Source organism: Gossypium arboreum, chromosome 12 (genome assembly GCF_025698485.1).
Source record: "Gossypium arboreum isolate Shixiya-1 chromosome 12, ASM2569848v2, whole genome shotgun sequence".
NCBI lineage: Eukaryota > Viridiplantae > Streptophyta > Magnoliopsida > Malvales > Malvaceae > Gossypium > Gossypium arboreum.
In genome coordinates, this window is record NC_069081.1 from 110278738 (window position 1) to 110297155 (window position 18418).

An 18418-nucleotide genomic window follows, 5' to 3' on the forward strand; every position below is an offset into this window, starting at 1 on the left:
TCATGTGAGGAGAGTAAGTAAAGATGACACAGCAATTTTGTTATTAGTTGAAGAGAAAAGCATTGCCTACGTTATTCTGATTTGAAAGATTACCTGCTTATCTTTTCTTTAATTATTAATTACAAAAATTGATCCTATCGACGTTGACTGGGAAGATATTATTGTGAAGGGAAAGTAATCAAATTGAGATCGGTTTATCATTTCCTATTTGAACTTCACTTCTATCTGTGAGAGTTGGATTCAAGTATTTTAATACCAAAAACAAAATTGAATTTAATCAGAATAGCACGATTTTTATTTTGAATTAAACTCATCCTCAAATTTCTTGACTTATTATATAACAAGAAAAATGTTCCTTTTTGTTTCCCTGATAAAGGAGATGAATAAAATAAAAAGGAATTTACAAGTTGCAGAGTTGGATTAGACCACGTGTGAAGCAATGATGGGGAAGGGTGGCTAAAGGAGTCACATCGAATCAGTAACAATTTGTCGTCTCTCAATAAAAACCAGGTGCGCAAAGCACTAACGGCGCACATTAGAGTTGCATGCTAATTTAAAGCAGGATAAGACCGCCACCTTTTTTATGAGCTTTTGTTTTTATTTAGAAAAAAAAAGCTCGACAAACCAGGATAAGCATTAGCCACCAACAGTTATATACATTTATTTCTAGTGTATACAATCTTCATTTAAATTTCCTAGAAAATAAAAATCCAAGTTTTGAGCTTTGACTAAACTCCCTTTTTGTCATTCTCAATGACCAAATGTTTACCCCATCCACATCACCATCCGTACACGTGTCCCGACAGTCTTCTCATAGACACAAGTTAACTGGATGATCGGACGGTGTTTGTTATTTGTACCCTTTTGGAATTATTTTGTTGAAAGCAGCCCACTTTGTCCCATGTTTTTTGATGTCAGAACTAGTTAATGATCCAAGTTGTCAGCTTTGTTGAACTTCGAATTACGTATAGAAATCGCTGAAAGAGAGAGTCTGAGTGAGTGAAGTTTTCCTTTTTCGAGCTTTTGTTGAAGATATGGCTATGGCTATGGCGAGTGTGCAACTCGAGAGACAAACTAGCATACAAGACAGTCCAAGGAGTCCTGAAGCAAAGCTTGGGATGCAAGTGGAGGATTTGTGGGATGTTCAGGAACCAGAACTTAGTCCTAATGAAAAGCTCAACGCTTGTTTTGAGAGCATCCCTGTTTCTGCTTTCCCTATTTCTCCTCAAGGTAATGGATTTTGCTTTACTCTTAACTGTTTTACTTCATCAGGTTGTTGGTTTCGTATGGATCCTTTGATCTTTACTGATTGTTTAAGATCACGTTTTGATTGCTTGGGTTGATCAGAATTTTTGGTTTTCTTTTCTCTTTTTGGTGGGTGGATTTCAGCTAAAGAGATGAAGAATATTGGTTGGTTAATTATATGTTTTTAGGTAATCGATCAAGAGAATATTTTCAGTACTGGCCTTTAAAAAGGGATTAAATATCAATAAATCCTCTGTTTTATCTAAACAAAAGCTTTTACATATTTAAAATTGATCAACACAAGATGATCTTTTACTCCTGAGATCATTTGTGTTGTGTTTATTTTACACCGCTGGCTCGGGGAAAAACATGAGATAAGACATGCTTACATGGATTGTCGAGGCTAGTTCTTTCTTAGGGTGCTAATTGAGGAGCTTATTAGTATAGAATATTGATGGTATTATCTTTGTAATGTTTCTGTTTTTTAGGGATTGAGATAAAATCGGATGCGAGTCTGGCCGAGGCTGTTCAAATACTAGCTCAAAACAAGATTCTTAGCGCGCCTGTTGTTGATGTTGATGCGCCTGAGGATGCAACATGGATGGACAGATATATTGGCATTGTAGAGTTTGCAGGGATTGCTGTATGGATTTTGCAACAGGTCGGAAACGGAACCACATATGATGAACTCTTTTCTCTATAAGTATTTTATTTTAGAGGACAATTGCTAATGGTAACTGCATAACATCTCATTCATCCACCATGGATTTGTGATGAAAATTGTCATTGTTTCTTATATTTTTTAATATGTAGCTATGAATCCTATGATTATGTTGAAAAATGCAGTATTTTGGGTCATAATTGTTGGAACATTATCAAAATTTTTGTAATGTTTCAAAGGTTACAAATGAAAGGTTACAAGTGACCCAAAAGTTGGCTATTAATCAAAAGTTATAATGCTATCCTTTCATCTGGGAACCTGAAAGTTTTCGGTTTTTTCGTTTGCAGTCGGAACCATCTTCACCTAGAAGTCCTTCATCTCCGAATGGAGCCGAGTTTGCTATAACTGCTAATGGAATGGTCTCTGCTGCAGGACTCGGGGCTTTAGGCCCTGAAGATGCTTCAATTACTTCTGGAGACTTTTTTGAGGCTTTAACTTCCTCCGAGTTTTATAAGAACACCAAGGTGGTACTTCTAATCTCTATATCAGAAAACCTATATGGTCATCTTGAATTCTGTCTGTTTCTTAGTTGTGCTTACTATTCATGTTTTACTTGTGAGAACATCCAGGTTCGTGATATCTCGGGGTCATTCCGCTGGGCACCATTCCTTGCTTTGCAGAAATCAAACACCTTTTTGACCATGTTGTTACTTCTTTCTAAGTACAAAATGAAGAGCGTTCCAGTACTTGATCTGGGCGACGGAAAGATCGATAACATCATAACACAGTCAGCTGTCATTCACATGTTAGCAGAATGCACTGGACTTCACTGGTTTGAAAGCTGGGGAAGTAAGAAGCTTTCAGAGATCGGTCTTCCCACGATGTCCCCTGAGCACATTATCACAGTGAGTGACTGTTACCTGTAAAGTTCTTTTTTCTATTGATTTGAGGCTTTTCATGGCCATTGCCACGACTCGTACAAGTATTGCTTGCTTGAGGCCTGAGTGTCCAAATGGCTAATGTGCCCTCTTGACGATACATCATTATTTTCAGTTAATAATTATTAGCTATAACCCACCATCCCTGATGACCATCGAGTTACAAGCTTTGTGTTACTTGTATGAAGCTCTAATTACCGAGTCTTTAGTGAAATTCTCTAGGATGCAGCCCTTTGTGGTGCTTTATGCAACTTAACTACTGAAAATTTTGTTTCTGTATCAGCATCCTTTGGACAAAGTCCGGTAGTTCGTCCTTGTGCGGTCGGATTTTACGAGGTCAGACCAGCCTTATTATTGTTTAGATGTGCTAATTTCTTCTTCTGTTTCTTCCCATCGTCTCTATTTTGTTTCGAAAAACATATGCTGACAATTATTTTTGTTTACATATTAGAGCCATTGAGCCAATAGCTCGTAAAACATCTACCTGAATCTACCTATAGCATAAGTATTGGTTCAGTACTCGGTATGTTCTTTAGTATTAAGTAAAAACTGAGCATGATGGCATGATCAAGGCTTCGGTTTCTTGATTTCTTCATGTTCTTCCGGTCCTTATATCTTTGCATTGCTACCGTTTTTCTCCGGTTTTTCTTCAAGTAAACCTATTCATTCTAGATGTTAACAAATAGCTATCCATACTTCAGGTATACGAAGATGAACCAGTGCTTCAGGCCTTTAAGCTAATGAGGAAAAAGAGAATCGGAGGCATACCCGTCATTGAATGCGGAGGGAAAAAAGCTATCGGTAACATAAGCCTTCGAGATGTACAGTTCCTTTTAACCGCACCAGATATATACCGTGACTACAGGTTCGTAATGGATCATGCCATACTTCTATATCACATAAGATACTAATGTCTACGAAGTGTTCTAAGTTGAAGTCCTTTTGATGCATAGATCAATCACAGCCAAGAACTTCCTAATAGTGGTTCGAAACTACTTGGAGAAACACGAGAAGAGGTCGCCAATGTTGAGTGGCATGATAACTTGCAAGAGGGATGAAACAGTCAAAGAGTTGATTCAAAAGCTCGACTCTGAGAAGATCCAACGAGTGTACGTCACGGACGAGGACGGGAACTTGGAAGGAGTGATCACACTTAGAGACATCATTTCAAGGTTAGTACACGAACCGCGTGGCTACTTTGGTGATTTCTTCGATGGTGTGTTGCCTTTACCAGAAAATAGCAGGGTTTAAAAGAGTAATCAAACAAGTCCTTACGCTTCCTACATGAACGATGAAACTCCATTTTTCTTTGCGATTTCCTGGTTTTTAATTTGCCTGTGTGTTGGGATACTAATTGGATACGCAGATTGTAACATAGGTGAGCCTTTTGTACTTAAAAGTTACTTGTGGCTTGAGAGATTCCAATTTCTGTAAATTTTGGGTGTATTCAAGAACTCGATTTGGATGTTCTGTGTTGCAATTTAATAAGAAGAGCTTATCTTCTTGGAATAAATCTATCCATCTCTCTCAATCTCTCAAAAATAAACTAACCAGATTAAGTTAGATATGCATATTGCATGGCACCTTTGTAACTTTCATGTGAAATATTCATTTTTGTTAAGAAAAGTCAACTTTTTCTCATACATAATTTCAGTAATTCATTATTGATTTTTATAATAAATAGTTGATTTTTCCCAACAATCTGATTACTTTGTATCCTAAACCCAAAAACATTAAGATTTGATGAGTTAGAAATAAACCAAGAAAAGTCCTTAATCAAAGTTATGCAAAAGTACAAAGCATGGTATAAAGATAATATTTTATATATAAACTTAAGCAGTTTCACTTAATTATAGTCATAATTTTTAGGCTGACTTAGACGAATTTGAACACAAAAAATTGATTAAAGCAGTATGATTTGTCAGACTAAAATTTTAGCCTGTTGCAATTGATATCCAAGCCAATGTTTGAAGGCGTCGGTTGAGATGATGAAAGGAGTAGACGAGCAAAATGTCTCGATGGAGACCCGTCGGAGGATTAGGAAAAATAACAGATTGAGGGATATAAATAGAAAAATTAAGTGCTTAAAAATAAATAGTTAAAATTAAGCACTGAACAATTAAATGTTAAATTTAAGTTATAAAATATATTTTGTATATTATTTAAAATTAAATATAAAATATAATTAGATTATTTGATTAAAATAAATTCTATTTAGTAGATTTCATTATTAGTTAACCAAATAATACCTTGATATTATCCCAACTAAAATATATTTGACTTGATGATAACAAATTATCCTTATTTAATAAATTGTTATCAATAAAGTCGATGATAAACAAATGTTAATATATTTAAAAGTTTCTCTTACAATAAAAATAACAAATTTGTTTTAAAGTTAATTAAAAATTCAAAATTCTCGATTTAACTTGTAGCACCTTCTTCGAATTACTGACACTTCAATAAATTGATCTCAATTTAAGTTACACAAATTTGATTGAAGTGATTCAAGATGCGTTGAAAAGTTAATTGAAAGAGCTACAAGTTGAAAAAGATAACTTTGACCATCTTCCCATCTAGATGTATATTTCAAATGCTTTTCATGCTTAAATACGTAACAGCAAATTTAAAATATTAAAATATAAGGAAGGAAACAATCATATTTCATTTATATAGATAATATATGTCAAATTTAGAGTAAATTAAAAATTTTAACTAATTATTTTATGTGGAAAAATTCAACCTGTTCAAGAATATTAATATATATATAAAATATTTAAATTAATATGATAAATATATCAAATCGATTTAAAATTTTACATGTAAATTATAATTGTGATGTTGATTTTTACATGTAGCATGGAGATGTAAAACATAATAATAATAATAATAATAATAATAGAAAACAATCCAAGTTGTAAATTGTGATGCTGGTGAAAAACTAGAGGTTTGAGTGGCGGCCGACGCGTTCAAACTTAAACAAGTGGGGTAGAATTTGTTTGGAGAATGAGGAAACAACTCCGCTCAGCAAATAGATTATATTTATTAATAAGCCAATAGAGTTGGGATAAAACCCAACTGCCAACCTTATTTTTACCAACACTTTTCCTTACAGACAAACTTCCTCACTGTAACCACAGCCATTCTTCATGCTGCATAATTGGCGACAGTTTTCATCCCTATTTCCAATGTTTAAATCCAAATATGCTGTTGGAGTTATGTTCAATTAACCACAGCTTGGCTTGTTAGTCTTAAATTGTCGCATCCTTTGTATAAATGGAGAGAAAAAAAAGTTATTGACCAAATTTCGTTTTTTGATAGGGGATAATTAAATTATTTGAGAATTGAGATCGCTCGATTAATCTTATAAAACTTGTTTTTTAATTATCAAAATTGACTTTTGTTGATAAACAATGCATCATTCAAGTTTGAATTTGTTATAGTTGTGCATGATTATGTTAGAAAGAAAATAATTCCTAATTTGAGTGATGTTTTGCATACCAATAACTTCAAATTCTGATGTTCAAATTTGGATTTAAAAAAATAAAAAATACATAGCACCAAATTAAAATTTTTTATTTAACTCACAAACTTATCCAATTTAACTCACTCGAACTTCACAATAACTTAAAAAGCTTATTATTTATTTATGCGTTGAACAAGCGAATATGTCTTGTTTGCACCCACTGTCCTAACCCCATGCCATCTTGATGTTCATCGGTATAACTTTCGTTTTCTGGTTTGGTTAGCCATCAAGAAATTCGCCCCTACCGCCCAACAAAACATGAAGAAAGAATTCATCTTTGGCTGCATTTACCAGCAGCGAGAGATGTGGCCATGCTCCCATTACCACCCAAAATTTCAGTTTATCTTCCATGGACCACCGAAGGGCGTCAGGGTTCAAATGGACCCTCTTCAGTTTTATTCATGAAAAGGCAAAAATGACTTGTCTCCAAGGAACAGGCAATTAATGCGAAATTTTTAGACCTAACAAGATCCCAATTGAGTTATTGTCGTAAACCCAAGACATTGCATGTTCATTTGTTACACTATCATAATAATGTCTGTAAAAAACATGTGGGTTTTACATGTTTCTTGTTGTTATGAAACAGGGTGCCCCTGTATCATGTCCCTCTTGCTTTCACCTTAGTGTTTTATGCTCTTTTTAAAAAAAAAAGAAAAGAAAAATAAGATTGTTCTTTAGCTTTTCAGGCAATGCACTTCAAACAAGCTCCTATATCTTCGTTCGGATTTTCTATACAAGTCCGAATGCTCACAAAGGGCACTAAAATAAGAAGCCTATGTAGCTCTGTACCAAAAAGAATGTCTAAGCTGGGAGACAAACTTTCATTTCATGATAACTACCACTTGGAAAATTAACGGCAATTTGTAGATTAGTCAACAAAAAGGACTGTTTCACAAGGCTGAATGGAAGGCATAGATCATTTTGCTGAATTCAAGTACAAAATTGGCAGCTATGTTGACTCTAAGGGGCAGAGTCTACATTGGCAACAGTGGAGGAATTTCAACATTCCATCAGTTCTATCCTAGAAAACCAAAACTATACAAAGCATATTTCAAGGCAAGATTTTTGTTCCTTTAGCTAAGCAAGCAAAAGAAGTCATTCCAAGGGGTCAACCAATAAAGCATTGCTTTTTCCTAAATGAAAACATTGAAGCTTCTGCCAAGGAAGCTTCCACTACATGCAAATGCAAGCACTAGTTTTTGTCCATCCTTTATTCTTTCCACCTAGAGAACTTAAATAACGGCTACAACACGATATTACCGTCCCTATTCTGCTATTTCAATTCCGTTGCTAAACCACACAGTTTTAGACATGATATAAAGAAAATAACTAAAACAAGAGATAATTCAACGAGAAACAAAGTAATACGAACACAAGAATACACAAACGTGTTAATAATAAGAATACGAGATGAATATATGGAGTGTTAAGTCTGCTTGAAACGCGAAAGATTTTTGGTGAGAGAAAAAGAAGTGATCATCAATGCTATACTCTACATGTAGAAAAGTTTCTGCATTGCTATACCTAATCTAAGTGCCCTGCATTTGATGTATTTACTCTATATTGGACTCTTTAACACCATAAAAACTTGAAAGAGACCCTCAATCAGTCATGCCTTCCCTTATACTAACATATTTATGAAGAAAAACAAAGAGAAAATCTGCAAGACGGGACCAAAATGTTCACAATACACGACAACATATAGGTCCTACTCTCATAACATTTATGCCTTCCTTTAACAGGGATAACATCTAAAGTAATCTTGAATGAGATTCTCATAACACTTATGCCTTCCCTTAACTCATGCCTTCCCTTAACAGGGATAACATCTTAATTTAGCTTTAGGTGACTGCTTGCTGATACCACAAACCCTGAAATGCTAACTCAAAAACTTTGAACCTTATATTCTGTGGGCCTTTCACTCTGCCATCCACATAATCCTCACATGGCATTGACTAAATAAACTATGAATGGTGAAACTTACTTTCTGGCACTGAACATTTAAATGAATTTCTTCCAAGTACTCTTTTAAGGACCAAAAATAGGGATCCTCTCAAATGAAACGTTCATTATGCGATTACATTTTACAGCAAAATCATCAACAAATTGTACATGAATTTACTTTGGAATTACACAAGCTATCAGTTCTTGTAACTCCCTCCATCGTATCATCCTATATAGCTCATTTGTGCTTTAAACAATGAATCTCCTAATTGTCCTATGCATAAAATTAACAGCAGAACTAGTCTAAACATTTTTATCTGCTTGATTGCTTCTTCAATCACATTTCACAAATGCTTCTTGCAGAAAATAATTATCTTCAACATGCAGGAGTTAACCAAGCTGGCATGATCCTAAAGTAACAGTCTAACTGAAAGACATAAAAAATGGAAGAGATGTAGCCATTCCTTTAAGACATACACAACTGGATATTACGTCATGTTAGGTATCATGTAAAATCTTTCTAGCAGGAACAACAAGACATGGCACAATTGGGACTCAAAATATACTTGTTGGCTTCAATCCTAAACATATAAACAGTGCTACTAGTCCATATATTAATATTACAGAACAAGAAGCTTTGTTTTGGTCGACAAAGAACTTCAGACTTCAGACACTTCAGAAGACTGAGAAAAGAAGAAACTTGCCAGGATACCAGTGGGTCTTTGAGGCATGAAAAATGGAGAGGTAAAAAATATTGCCACAATGCTAATGGTGATTCATGAAATAAAATATATGAACCACAAGAAAATCCACACATAAACTATAAACATGTACAGATACAGTTTATAAAGGGGTGACAAGTAGTTTTCAAAAAACCTGTGTTTAAAACATCAAACAGATTAAAAAAAAAAAAGTCATCAGATACATATATAGGTAAAACTCTCGCTCCGATTAGTCCTCGATGAGCGGAAGGGCCATACCTGCATTGAGAATCTTTGTATCCTATGTACTCTTTCTTCTCATATGGTGAAGAACAAGAGGTGAGCCTTCAAACAAATCCAATAGATAGTTTTCTAAATCCTCTGGTGTATACTTAATGTATTTTCCAGCATGCCTTCCACTTTCTAGCTGGCTCCCGAACCTCCCCATGAAGGAGCGATAAGCTGGAATTACTTTCTCTGATATGGAAATTCGAAGCTCTTCACGGAGTTGAGGATCTGGGACCTTCCAACCTGTCTGAATCCTATATATGTCCTCAAAACATGCATTGAAGCTCTTAAATCTTTCCTTCAAGGCTACCTTGGAGGCATTGTTCGAGCTACCACCAATTCCTTCATCTTTCAAACAATGTAAAGCTTTGGTCCAACAAGTCCTCAGATAACTTGTTGCATACTGGCGTATTGAGCCACGCCGCTTACGAACCCAGTTGTCTCCCAAAAGCTTTCTTAGCTCCGAATCCTTCACCTTTTGCACTATATACAGATTATTATTCATCAGAAAGATACAATGTAATGCACCATCCTCGTATAGTTTTGATTTCTCCTCAAGATTGGATTCCAAAGAGGATATCAACAACAGCAACCGTTTCGCAAACGGAGTCATTGTCTCTAGCTCACCGTCTTCACTCTTCAATCCGTCCGCTTCATCCTCGTCATTCTCCAATAAGGAATTCAAAGTCTCGCTATAATCTACAAGCAGTTTCACATAGTTCATCACATACCGAGTAAGCGGATGAATCTCCCCATTCTGCATAGGTTTTTTTGAAGCCTCATTCTTCACAGCATTCTCAAACTCCAAAAATGTCCCTTTCGCCGCATCCCCTAATCCAGCCAACACTCCCTTCGCCTCCGTGCACATATATTCATCCGTGAACATCATCTCGAACTCGAGCAATGCATCTGCTAACACATCATACATATCCAGGATCCTAAACAGCTTCTCAGATGATCTTTTCCCAATAGCCACTGCTTCCCCGAAATTCAACAACTGCATTACACACCCTTTCCCGGTTTCATTAAAACAAATCTCTTTAATTGAATTCGATCCATTGAAAATCTGATCACAAAGCCTCTTTTCCCCATTCAAAAGAACCCTAACAGTAATCTTAACAGCCTGAATCCATTTCTTCATCTTTTCATCCAAAGCTTTCCATTCAATCTTTTGAACTTCCTCAATACTTAACTTCTCAACTCCGAGAATCACCAAACACTCATCCAAAGCATCACGCCTAACATTACTATAAGCTTGAACGCACTCTTTTTCGTACCCAGCATTGATCATCCGGTCAGCAATCTCTTTCAATTCCATAACAGCATCAGGGTTTATCAAATCCACACATAAATCATCACCGAAACTCGGTCCTCGCTCGTGAAAGCACCCTCTTTCGCTATCAACCTCTGCGAAACTCTCGAATTCATCACCAATTTCCCCGTCGTTCGCTGCGAATGAAAGGGAAACCCTCCGGATCGAACCGTAAAGCCTCTCCGAATCAAGCGGGACTGTGTTCCTAATCAAAACAAGGCGAAACTCGTCTTCCAGCCTCGACATAGCCATCTGAATAGCCGTCTCCGCCCGGTCCATGATTTTGTTATCGGACCGGATGGACATATCAGCAACCAAATGAAGGATTTCGTCGACCGCCGAGAGGTACTCGGCGGCTTCATCGGGAGAGTCTTCCCAGGGGAGAGAGTGGCGAGAAGCATCAGCGTTAGATGAGGAAGAGGAAGAGTCCCACTGGAGAATCACTTTCTCGGCAGCGTCGAAGCGAACGCCAGCACTATCCGAGTTTTCGTTGATTAAATCAGTGATGTTAGACAAGCGGTTATCAAAGCTGGAGAAGATCAACAGCATGTCTTCACGAACCTCTTTCGGAGTGTTGAGACTCTTCAAGATCTGCTGAGCCGTCGCCATGACCCGGTCTTCGCTGCCCGCTCCAAGGTTGGTCGTAGTCGTCGTCATAGTCGATGCTTTTGACACTCTACTCAGACCAATTCTCCGGTTTCTTTCCTTGAGCCTTTTTCTAAGAAGTAACGATACGATTTGGGGATTTGGGGGAGGGGGGAGCGGTTTAGGGTTGAGGTGAAGTGGGAACAAGCATTTTCAGGGTTTGAGTTCTACGAGGAATTCGCCCCCCTGTGTTCTTTGTTGGGGTTGTTGTAAGAAAGGGAAGTGAAGAAGAAGATTATGCAGGAAAGTTGAAACTAGTCTATGCCGGCCGGTTAGGGAAAGGAAATACGATGCTGAAGAGAAAAGTAACGTAACGTCAGAGGATGTTTTATGGGCGCTTTGCCCGAGAATTTATTACAAATTAGATACTGTGTAAGAAGACAAAGCATAAGGGTTTGCGAAGTGGGGGAATTTTTATTACGGCACGATATTTTGGATATTTATTTGCTGTCTGTATATATATATTTATTATTTTAATAATATATATTTATATATAATTATATCTTTAACTCCATCCTTATTGTAATATTTTGGAGGATATGTGCTTTCAACATGTTTACATATGAAATACCATCTATTTTAGAGATTGAGATTTATGAGAAATTTAGGTAATATATTAAAAAATATTATAATATTTATATTAGAGTTAGTATTTATTTTAGGATGGTCACTTATTCTATTTTTTAAAAAATTATTTTTTAGTTATTTTACTACAATTTTAGATAAATATGTTATTCATACCGTCGTGATTGTAGAATTTTTTTTAGTTATGTTTGTAGAGTTTTTGAGCTCCAATAACAATGTATAAAACTATTTTATATTTTAATTATTTTTATTGTGTAATCATATATTAACATTACCTAATTTTTGTGTTTTTTATTTTATTTTGATTAAGTATGAATATAGAGTAGATTGAAATTAAAATTAATTTATTCACCTTCATCTGATATTTATATAGATGTCAATTTTTTTATGATTATTAATATCCCAACTTTATTAATTATTTTGAATATAGAATATTTTGAAAATAAAAGTATAAAATGGGAAATAAGAGAAACCTAACCTGAATTGCATTGACCAAAAGTGTCTGCTTCACCAATTGACTCAACTAATAATTAAAAAGTAATAAATAAAAAAGGAAGAAGATATGAAATTAATTAGAGGGGATTAGTGATCCTAACTTTGGTTGGATTGGACTTTTGCCAACTTGGGGCCCCTCCTTTGACTTTGTCTGCCTTGCGTACTGCAATTATATTATCAAACTAACTTCTCAATTCCCAATTATGTTACTTTCTTTTTTTTCAACCCCAATTGTGTTACCGGATTGGATTTTATCCTTTATTCAGGTTTTAGGTGTAATTATTAATTTTATAATTCTATTTTAGGAAAATGGAAAATAATTTATCGAAATTCGATGGATATTTTCATCATATCATATGATATTTATTTTGTGTCATGACAGTAGGAAACAACCTAAAATTGCTCAAACCTTTGCTTTTGAAAGCAGTTTTGCCTTTGAAAATGGTTCACCTTTGTCACATGGAGCCAATCCATGCTATGATGATACCAAAGAAAAACTAAACATCCTTTACTATTTGTAATTCACAATAATCCCTCTTCCCCACAAGTTTCCAAGCTTGAAAGAAGTGACTTTGTTGGATCTCCTGCAACTCCTCCAAGGATATATACCAAGCTGAGAATAATTCAATGATTCTATCTTGGTGCAATTCAGAAATACAATAGAAACTTTCTATATCGGAGTGGAAATGCCTTTTGATTGAATCCTCTGATCCTCTTGTAAAAGCTATGTGCGCATCTGCAAAATTCAAAGTTCTTGCAGCATGGATGATGTTGAATCTTTCCTTTGAGGGCTGCTGCATCATTCACCATAGAAGGTTAACATATCCATCCAGAATGACAAAAAGAGAAAGATAGGGTGACAAAAGGAATCCCCTAGCCATGAAAAAACAAGTCCTTTCAGCCTCCAAATTTGGTTGCTCTTCTCTCTCATAGGATTACACAAAATGAGAAAGTGAAAAGAAGAATGATTCAAAAGCTTGTGCACAAAAAGAATTGATTTTCATTTGATAAACTTGAAAATTACATATGGAATTACATTATTACTAAAAGATTAAGGAAAAATGGGTGGTGGAAAAACAATAGACTAACTAACATACATCTATAGCCTGCAATTATAAGTTTTAACATCACCAATAATCACCACAGGAGCAGCTCCCATCTTTGAAATGGTGAAATCTACTAGCATCCCTCACAACGATTTCTCTCCGAGTGACCAAAGCTATCAACTTGATAGCATTGTGGCAGTCATTGCAAATTCGATGGTTCTGCGCGATTTGCAAAGGGGATCCTTTCATAGTATTTATCAGACCAAAAGCTACTGCTAATTTCTCACTGTGGTACAGCAATATGCGCTGCTCCTGCTCGTCCACATCAGGAAGCAGAGTTTTCTCCTTTGGAACATAACCATGCTTTGAGATTTCGCGTACCAAGCTATCAACTTTCTCATAAATCTCATTGGTCTGGACGTGGGATTTGTCTCCAGAAAGGAAAACATGTGATTGTTTATTAACTTCAATCCAACTGCAGACAGGAAGCATTCGCAAGCCCTTTCTTCTCAAAGTCTGCAAAACACCGGCTGCTTCCTTTAACTTGCCTGATTGGTGGTAGATATTCAAAAGTACAACATAATTACTAAGCTTTTCAGGTTCCATCCCATACAATTTCTCGGCTGCATATTTCCCAAGCTCCAAATTCACATTAACACGACTGGCAGTTAACAGTGCAGCCCACATATTTGCCGTAGGCTTGAAGGGAGTACGTCTTATCAATGCAAAGGCTTCATCTAGAAGTCCCTCTTGACCTAATAATTCAATCATACAAGCATAATGCATTGCCCGGGGTTTGATCTTGTGATCTCTACTCATCGACTGAAAAATTTCCCAACCACGTTCAAATAATCTTGAGTGGCTACAAGCAGATAACACAGCAAGAAAAGTAACATGGTTAGGTCTCATTTTTTCTCGAAGCATTTGCTCAAACAATTCCACGGCCTCAGCTCCCCGACCATGATTACCATATCCAGCAATTAAAGCATTCCAAGATATTGTATTCTTGCAAGGCATCCTGTCAAAAACATGTTTAGCATCTTCTACTCTCCCCCATTTGCTATAGAAGTCCACGAGAGCGGTGTTAGCCACAATGTCCAACCCAAATCCATGGCGAATCAGACCTGCATGAACTTGCTTGGCATATTCAACTGAAGCTAACCTTGAACAAATTCTGATAATCATTGAAAACGTGAAATGGTCCATTTTGACACCAGAATCACGCATCTCATAGAACATACTTAGTGCTTCCTCACTGTAACCATGAAGAGCATAACCTGCTATAATTGAATTCCATCCTACAGTAGTCTTCTCTGGCATCTCATCAAAAGCCCATTGAGCATCTTCAATACTGCCACACTTACTATACATGTCAATCAATGCACAAGACACGAAGATATCTTCACCTACACCGAACTTCACTGCAGCTGAATGTAGCTGCCTTCCTATTGAAATGAATTCTAGCCCTGCAGATGCCCGGATCATTGTCGCTATAGTTCGAGATCCACAATCAGAGAACTCCTCCCACAAAAGAAGAAACAACCTAAACGCCTCGAAGTAATCCCCAACATCGACCAGACCAGCTATGATGGTATTCCATGAAACCAAATTCCTCTCCGGCATTTCATCAAATAAACTACGTGCATCAATCATCATCCCACATTTCACATGCATAAGCAGCACCCTGTTACTCATATACTGATCCGGCTCAAACCCATTACTTATCATGTAACTAAATACTCTCTTAACTGCTCGTACAGATCCCAACCCAATACAAGCGCTCACTAATGCGTCATACGTGCTTAAACCCACATCAAAACCACCTTCAAGTTCCAAAATCTCAAACAATTCAAGCGCTTCCCTATACCTATTACAAAAAGCCAATTTCTCTATCTGACTACAAATCCCGACACTGGGTCTTTTAACATGGGTCTCTTCTGTTACTTTCAAGTCAGAGTCAGTATTCCTAGAAGGTTTTGGCTTGGGCCGCCGTGGCTGCAGCCCTTGCTCAAGAGAAAAACACTTAATTTTATCACATGGGTTACCACATTTTCTCCTATTGAATCGAAAACAATAATCGGAAAACAAAGGCTTTGTTCTGAATACCTCATGGATTGATGAAGGGAAGCGAAAACTATTCTGTATTTTATCTAATGAAATGGATTGGTAACAAGCAAGTGAGATTTCCATGATTGAAAATTAAAGATGGATAAGGAGATGTACCTTTACAAAGATTAAAACTTTGGGGACGAAGCTTGCTCGAGGCTAAGGGAAAGAGATTTGTTTGGTTGAGTTATTACCATGTTTCTTATAAAGGAAGAAGAATTCAAAAAAGAATTGGGTTTAGAACCACTCTCAGCATCGAGAGATCCGCCGTGAGTTTACTGTTAAATTCAGTAGTTGCCGACCACTTTCTAACTACCTTTGCCAGATTTTGAGAGGGGGGAAAAATATCCCAAAACGACATTGCATTTTACTGAGATCCGGTCGGGTCGGGTCCAGAAATTTTATTTTATTTCTTACTTAAACCGACCCGGATAATAGGAACGAGCATTTTGTCCATTTAGTTTTTGAATTTTTAAGGCTTAAAATAATATTTCACACTTTATTTTCTAATTAAAAAATATTGGAAATAATTTTAAATGATTTCTTATTTTTGTTGACGTGGATCTTCATGTCAATAGTGAAATAGCTGATTCAATTATAATTAACAACACGAAAATTGAATGTGGATATCATGCTTAATTTTTTATGGTTTTATTGTTTCAGTGTAGATTTCTAACTTTGTTTTAATATTTAGATAATGGTTGTAATCAAAGAGATAATTGAACCTTTTAAAGCGAAAGAAAAGAAAAAATTATCCATTTGTGTTAACTATATTGTTTTCCAAGTATAAGTTTATTAAGTATTATAATTTGGTAATGTGTTAGTTACCGTGTTGCTATATATGATTATTTTTATATTTTGTTGGTTAAGGTATGTCCAATGGGCAAATGCAAGAGTTAAATGAATTCTATATTGACTTGTTAATGTAAATTGTTATGTGGAGAAATATGTTAAGTTGATGATAAATTTGATAAATTTTGTTATGTGTTAATCTCTAAAATCTTATGTCGAAATTATTTTTTTTTAAAAAAACGGGGTCGACTTGATTTTAAAAATAAAAATGAATTAAAACGGAGTCGCCACCAATCCTTTTTGATAAAGTGTGATCGGGCCACCTCGTGATCGATCGTTTTAATAAAATATTTTGATTTACTAAAACAACAATTTTGGTCTAGAAATTTGAGAAAACAGGTTCGGGAGTTGGTCACGTACGAGAAAGGATTAGCACCTTCGTAATGCCGAAAATTAGTACCTAATTGATTAATTAATGTCTAAATGTCGAAAGTTGAAAACTCGAAAAGAATTTAAAATACGATCCTTTTTTATTAATGTTGATTTAAAAGAAATGCTTGAATAAATTGAAGTGAACATTGAAGGCCTTATTATCTCGAGGTAACAAAACATTACATCTAGTAAGCTAGGACATGACATTTGAACCTTCGAAAATAAGCTTGCCTTTTGATTGTTTTATTTTAAAATTCGCACTTTGATTTTTAAAAGGAATTCGGTTGTTTAGATCCAACGAGGAAAATGGAAACCCCGTAAGTTAGGGCATGACCTTTTCGAGTTTCTAAACGCGGAATATTGCCTTTATCTTATTTAAAAATCATGTATTTTGAAATTTGAAAGGATACTCGGCTATTTAGGTTCAATGAGAAAATCGAGACCCCGTAAGTTAGGGTACGATTTCTCTAATTTTCTAAATGTGAAACATTGTCTTATTATTGAAAATTTTGAATAATAACAAGTGTAGTAAATAAACAAAACATAATTTCTTATTTAAAACAATGATTTGGATAAAATTATTGTGCTAAATAACAAAAATATAAACACGTTAACAAAAACAATTCATGATATCACATGATATACTAAATTTTAATGTTAATATGGACAATCAAAAGAAAGAATCATAAGACAAAATAACTAATGATATGAACAATAATAACGACAATAATGATGATAATACAAAAAACGATAATAAAGGTGATAATAATAAAATCTAAATCTTGGAGTAATGAATAAATAAATGAAAGGGATAATAAAAGAAATGTGAAAGAGGCCGGATATAAACAATAAAATAAAGGAGATATTAAGTGATTAATAAAAATGGTTTAAAATAAATAATATATGAAGAGATTTAAAACAAGCACAAACTTGCAAAAAGGGTTTGGAATTTTACTAAATAAATAGTAGGAAGACAAATAGGTAAATAAATAAAAAATAAATGAAGAAAACAAATAAAACAGCTTGTAAAAAATAAAATAAAATAAAAATTTGGAAGTAAGCAAATAAATAAAAGAATAAAGAAATGTTAAATAAAACAACTTAAAAAGATGATAATAATAATAATAATAATAATAATAATAATAATAATAATAATAATAATAATAATAATAATAATAATAATAATAATAAATAACAAGAATAATAATAATAGCAATAATAATATTAAAATTAATTACTAATAATAATAATATTAAAAATAATTAATTTAATGATAAAATAGCTAAAATAGCAACAAAAAAAAAGACTAATTTGAATTTAAAACTGAAATTTTGGGGCGAATCTAAAAATAAAAAAAAATAAAAGGACCAGATTGAATGCGCGAATAACAAGGAGGGACCAAAACGGGAAATAATCCCCCTCCAAAAAGCTCAGCTTTAAGACGGGCTTAATTGAAAATCGAAATAAATTACAGGGCCAAAATTAAAAATTAAAAAAGACTTGATTACAAGTAGATAAAAGGCGGAAGGACTAAACTGGCAAATAGCCTATTAATTAAAAACACGCAGATCCTCTGGATGGGACGGGACGGGTCGGGTCAGTGCGCGGGTAAGGCTCAAAACGACGACGTATTGGTGCCTGAAGTTAGGGCCCAAAACGGCATCGTTTCAAGAGTCTATAAAAAGCTATTTTTTTTAAAAAA

The 18418-nt window shown here is 35.0% G+C and overlaps 3 protein-coding genes across 3 annotated transcripts; 1 reads left to right on the forward strand and 2 right to left on the reverse strand.

The window, feature by feature from the left end:
• Positions 1-667: 667 nt before the first annotated feature.
• On the forward strand, positions 668-4357 carry LOC108476537 (SNF1-related protein kinase regulatory subunit gamma-1). Its single transcript, XM_017778764.2, has 6 exons — positions 668-1230; positions 1734-1906; positions 2254-2430; positions 2536-2811; positions 3546-3709; positions 3798-4357. Exons 1-6 carry the CDS (start codon positions 1035-1037, stop codon positions 4093-4095), a joined length of 1284 nt encoding a protein of 427 aa, XP_017634253.1. The 5' UTR covers positions 668-1034; the 3' UTR covers positions 4096-4357.
• Positions 4358-9068: 4711 nt separating this feature from the next.
• LOC108479473 (exocyst complex component EXO70B1-like) lies at positions 9069-11692 on the reverse strand. The gene has a single exon (XM_017782095.2). The coding sequence runs from the start codon at positions 11270-11272 to the stop codon at positions 9317-9319; it is 1956 nt and encodes a 651-aa protein (XP_017637584.1). The 5' UTR covers positions 11273-11692; the 3' UTR covers positions 9069-9316.
• A 1625-nt stretch (positions 11693-13317) lies between these two features.
• LOC108476874 (pentatricopeptide repeat-containing protein At5g50390, chloroplastic) lies at positions 13318-15827 on the reverse strand. Its single transcript, XM_017779235.2, has one exon. The coding sequence runs from the start codon at positions 15574-15576 to the stop codon at positions 13468-13470; it is 2109 nt and encodes a 702-aa protein (XP_017634724.1). The 5' UTR covers positions 15577-15827; the 3' UTR covers positions 13318-13467.
• Positions 15828-18418: the final 2591 nt, after the last annotated feature.